Source organism: Myotis lucifugus, unplaced genomic scaffold (assembly GCF_000147115.1).
Source record: "Myotis lucifugus unplaced genomic scaffold, Myoluc2.0 scaffold_12, whole genome shotgun sequence".
NCBI classification, from domain to species: domain Eukaryota; kingdom Metazoa; phylum Chordata; class Mammalia; order Chiroptera; family Vespertilionidae; genus Myotis; species Myotis lucifugus.
In genome coordinates, this window is record NW_005871060.1 from 10,137,571 (window position 1) to 10,142,924 (window position 5,354).

Below are 5,354 nucleotides of genomic sequence, written 5' to 3' on the forward strand. Positions count from 1 at the left end.
GTTACTAAGTTATAAAGTAACTGAAATCAAAGACTATTTGTCAGCATGTAGTTGCATGACTTGGAAAACTGAGGACAACTATAAAGATACTGATTACCGGCATGCTCATCTATTCAGTATCACAAATTCCATCTAAAAAGACATAATTTACACTTCACAAGAAAAAATGTGAAGTTAACTTATCAATGTTGTTCTCTTGTAACACTTTAATTCAATGAGTTCCTGAAAATATGTTCTAAGATCATGTAAGTAATTAAACTGAAGATTTGTGTTAAGATCAACCAATATAAAAGAGTCTATAAACCATGAGAAAAAAATATGAGAAACATCCATAAAAATCATTCTAAGAATAACTTTTCTCCAGCCCATCCATATTGGAGACAGTGTAGCATTCTTTCACCCCACAGATATGGGCATAGAACCCTACACCACTCACTAGGCTCATCCCCCACCTTCCTGCTCATCCTGTGGCTACTGCTGCTACAGGGCCCAACAGAGACTGTGGAGGAGCTCAGAGGAGAAGGAGGAGAGGTGGAATGGGCAGTGTGTGCATGCGTGCATTTATGTGCATGTATGCATTTGTGTCCCTGTGGATAAGTGTGTATATATGTGTGTCTGTTCCTTTCCCAAAGAATCTGAAGTTTGTAAAATAATACTCAATCTAACATAGTTTAAGATAAGAAAAAGAGAGTCAAGGTCTTCATGAATGCTCCAAGGTGGGGATTTAGGGAAAGGTACAGATGATAAGCATCAATCTCATTGCTTATTTTGTGTATCATTTGAGAAATGAACTATATAAATGTCGCTGAGATGTTACTAGCAGCCCTCAAGTACTTTCTTGAGCTCTTGGTCTCCAGCTTGCCAAGTGATCTCGGGGAATCACTCCACCTAAGACATTTCTGTCCTTTCCTTTTCAGGTCTCTTATTAGGTACCCCAGGACCATATCAAAGTCTTATTTTTTTTAAAAAAGAATACTCTAAAATTAGCAAATATTCTTCATAACGACAAAGAAACCAAAAACCCTGGAATGATTTTGATTCTTAAAAATATTCTTGATCATATATTAAAATACTGATTTTTAAAAAAAAACCTCCAAAATAGTCATTTATGCACATAAACATTTTTTTAAAAGAAACAAAAAAAGTCCTTGGCATTATTGCAAAATTCAGTAATCTGGGGAAAAAAAGCACACAAAAGATTACACTCACTTTTTACTATTAGCTCAAATATACACATTTATCTACCCACACATAACTGACTCCATCCATCCTTTTGACAAGTGATGACGTAAACATGAATCAAGGGAGAAATATCAGCATTTAGAGCATCAACCATCCTAACTCATCAGTCATAAATAAATATCAAAATGACACTCGGGGCTGACCTACCTACATAGAGAACACCCTCTCTTGTCTTTCCTGCTGCTTCTGCCACACCCTGTTTGGTTTTCTCAGCAGCAGCCACGACTCCCTCCTTGGCCTTTGACAGCCCTTTCATGAATGCATCCATGGCTAGTGAATTCCTTTACACCACGCTGCAGAACACAAAATACATTTTGAATGAGAACTTTGGGGCAAAACAAAACTAGAAACACCCTGAAAGATCAGTAGAACTCCCAAAAGTGTGAGGGTCTTTCAAGTGCACCCTTATTTCCACCATTGGACAAAGAAGCCTTTTTTTGGCTTTTGCATTAAAAATTGAGCATACCCCATCCATCTTGGCTGGTCCAAATCTAGCTGCCTAGACATGGATTGGAATGAATCATCTCAGCTGTTCTCACTGCATTTCCCAAGTGGAGTTGCAGGAAAAGATGGACCCGTCTCTCAACTTCCCAGGGTCCAAACGGTGACAGTGTGAGAAGTACGTTCAGAAGACAGATCACAGGGAAAGAAAGGGAGCTGGAGGCATGGGGTCAGGGACTCTCTGAAAATGAACCCCAGAGGAGGTCTAATTGGCAGACCGGGAACGGGGAGGGAAGAGACCTGCGCACCCTGGGTGTGGCTGAACCTCAGGCCAACTGGGAGCCCACCCGCACTGGCTCTAATCCACCCCACCAGCCACCCCAGCCCCAGCTATCTACCCAGAACAGGCGCCCGGCCCTGCCCGCCCGCAGCCAGGAGACGCGCGCCCGCCACCGCAGGGGGCGTTCTCTGAGCTCGCGTCCACCGCTCCCGCACCTGTTAACCCCTTAACCTGTTGACTTGCCCTGCTTGCACTTCCATTTAACTAGTTGCCCAACACAGCTCGTTTTCGGAGAGAACCGAGAGGGAGGAGCGGGGGGAGTTAAGGCGAGAGAGAAAGTTGGATGCTCTCGCTCCCTCCAGCACCCTCGCTTTTCCCGAAGGAAAAGCTGCTCTCGGAGAAGCCTGACCTCTCAGCCTGGGAGAGGAAGGCAATGTCGGCATCGGGAGGAAAGCCTGGTCAACTTACTTTCCGCAGGCTCAGCGCAGGGAAAAGGACCACTCGGAGAGAGACGCCCCGGAGGTCCTCCGGCCGCGCAGCCCCTGCCAGGTGTCGCGGAGACGCCTCTCCCCCCGGGCAGGATGCGCCAGGACGCACCAAGCTTACCTCGGTCCCTCTGCTGCCCAGGCGTCCGACACCCCCTTCCCTCTTCGGAACATTAAACAATCCCAAATAGGATTTCCACGGGAAGAGGGGGGACTCGGAGCACACCAGGAGGGCAGAGGCGGCACCCGGAGGGGGTGGTCCTCAGAGCGGGCTGCAGGCGGCACAGCCCCGCGTGGAGAGGCTGGGGTCGCGGGGGGCGAGCCCACGAACGTGTCGTCGAATTGCCACTCCCTGTCCCCAGCACAAGTGGGTCCCGGAGAAACAGACGGGGGTCGGGAGGGAAGGCGGGGAGAGAGCGAAGGATGCTAAAGGCCAGGCTCGGTCCCGGGTCTGCTCTAAAGCCGGCACCCACCTCACCCCGCGTCGCCGCTCGCGGTCGCTCGCTCCCTTTCTTGGGTCCCCTTCTCTCGTCGGAATCTTCCTCCTCCTCCTCCTCCTCCTCCTCCTCCTCCTCCTCCTCCTCCTCCTCCTCGTTTCCCTCCTCCCTCCCCTCCACTCGCCACCCCCGCGGCTGATTTGTCAGCGCCTCTCCCCGCCCCTCGCCCCGCGCCAGCTGCCTTCCGCGCCGGGGTGCGCTTCACTCCGCTCCTCAGATGGGGGTGGGGGTGTGGCTGGGGGGGCAGGCTGTACCTCAGCTCCAGGCAGGAAGGTGGGGGTGTTCTGCGCTTCGCCTCAAGTTCAGGGTCACGGGGACTCTCGTGGCGATCCGAGCGGTTAGGATTGGGCTGACATCTTCCCCTCTCTCCCACCCCCCCCCCCCTCCGCCTCTCCTTCTGGCTCCTCACGGGGACCCCTACGTCAGAGCCACCCTGGGGGCGCGGGGTCTGGGGATCCGCCACCAAAGGTAGAGCTGATCTCTGGCAAGCTGCTGAGGAGGCGGGAGGCTCAGAAAGGCGCTCCCAGCCGCACCACCTGGAGCACGTTTACCTCGAGTCGCTCAGATCTGATGAATGGTCTTAGGACACAAGGTTAAGGCTGCTTTTGCTTAAATATATTCCAGGTTTCTGTTTGCCCTTCACCTGGCCTGAGCCTGAAAGGGTCCCGCGGGTGGAGAGGAGACCAGGAAGGATGAGTTACAGGTGGAGGAGGCAGGAGGAGGCTGGTCAAATCCTCTTTCCACCCCACTATCACCATTTTCTTTTCCACCAATCAGGGGCTGCCAGGCACAGGTTTTCCCATCAGCTGAACCAGGAATAAATATTCCCCAGCCGTCGAAACCAAGCGGTCGTTAGGGTTTTCGTTCTCGAAATGGGATTTACTTTCCACGCTCAAGTGCCTGCGTGGAGGAGACAGATCCAGCGTGGGTGTGTCCTCCTGAACCGCCACAGCCCGTTTACCCTTCGCCCCTTCTGAAACCAAGACGCTGCACACCTTCCTGACTTCGGATCCCGCTTGCCTGGGAGCTGACTCCCACCCCTTCGCTCACACAGACCCACACACACGCACGCGCAGGTTTCAGGACGATCATTGCATCGCTTAACGCGTTTTCACCTCTTTGGGAGCTGGAGGGAACGCAGCTGTTCCCCATCACACCAGCACGGAGAACCAAGCTCCGCCCTCTCACCGAATGCCTGTGCTTGCTTTGCCTGCGAGGATGATTTCAGCACCGGAAGAAAGAAAGCCAACTCTTCGCTGTGTTCTTATTTTGGTTTTGTGTTTATTTGGGGGTGGAGGCATGCTTTCTCTGACCCTGGCAGTCACTTGGGTCTGAAATTTGAATCATATGCAATTTAAATCTAAAAAAACAACCTGTTTGAAAGCAACAGGGACAGGAAATAAGTATATGTATGCTTAAACAATTCCTCCTATTATGGACCTGCCCTTTCTAAAACTAGTCTTCAAAAAATCTCATGTTTTGTTTCATTGGGGTCAGAGGAAGAAGGTTAAACTTGAACGTGGCTTTGTTGTCTGGCTTTGAGACCTCGAACAAGTTCTGTCCTCCTCCGGTTCAGTTTTCTCTTATAATGCGATGAACCCAGATGATGCCTCTCTTTTCAACTTTTTATTATGGAAAATGTTCAAAAATATACAAAAGTGGAGAGAATGGAGACCCCCCTGTGTATGTCTCCCAACTTCCAGCATTTTTAAACATATGGCTAATCATGTTTCATCTTTATATGCACCCACTCCCCAATTTCTATCACTATCCCCTATACATTTTTTACTAAATTCCAAGAATTACATCTTTTGCATTTGTATATATTTCAGCAGGCACCCACAAAATATAAGAATTAATAAAAAATAACCATAATAATTTTAGATGGTCTTTTTTTAAAAAGCTAAGTAAATTTTATAGACCGTGAAATGCTCAGGTCTTAAGTAGTTCCTTTACATCAGTTTTCAAAAATACAGGCATTAGTGTAATCCACATCATTTTGAAAACATAGGAGATTTTCATCACTGGATAATGTTCCCTCATGCCCTCCTTAGTTTATGTATTTTAGACTTTCAAAAATGGAATCATACAGTATGAACTTCTTTTGTATCCATCGGTGTCTTTCACTCAGCATAATATTTGTGAAGTTCATTCATGTTGCTGCATGTATCAGTAGTTGTTTCCTTTTATTGCTCTTGTTTCTTTTTATTATTGCCAATAACAAGTGGTTTCCACTGTGGCCCATCATGACTAGGTACCTTGACAGACTATTATGACAATTATTTAATATACTAGAGGCCTGGTGCACAAAAATTTGTGCACTGGGGGGGGGGGAAGGGGGTCCCTCCGCCCGTCCTGGGCCCTCTTGCAGTCTGGGACCCCTCAGGAGATAACGACCTGCTGGCTTAG

General features: G+C 48.6%; 1 protein-coding gene across 6 annotated transcripts in view; it reads right to left on the reverse strand.

The window, feature by feature from the left end:
• SNCA (synuclein alpha) overlaps positions 1–4,079 on the reverse strand; it is a 106,143-nt gene extending 102,064 nt beyond the window's left edge. For 2 of the 6 annotated variants that reach the window (XM_014452082.2, XM_014452085.2), the window contains exons 1-2: positions 2,922–2,990; positions 1,390–1,535 (exon numbers count right to left, since the gene is read on the reverse strand). In XM_014452082.2, coding sequence (XP_014307568.1) covers positions 1,390–1,510 — 121 coding nt within the window. In that variant the 5' untranslated portion in view covers positions 1,511–1,535; positions 2,922–2,990. Of the gene's footprint in view, positions 1–1,389; positions 1,536–2,431; positions 2,503–2,569; positions 2,750–2,921; positions 2,991–3,199; positions 3,221–4,060 lie in introns of those variants that run through there. The other 4 variants (XM_023750300.1, XM_023750301.1, XM_023750299.1 and 1 more) reach the window with 4 other exon arrangements.
• Between the last annotated feature and the right edge of the window lie 1,275 nt (positions 4,080–5,354).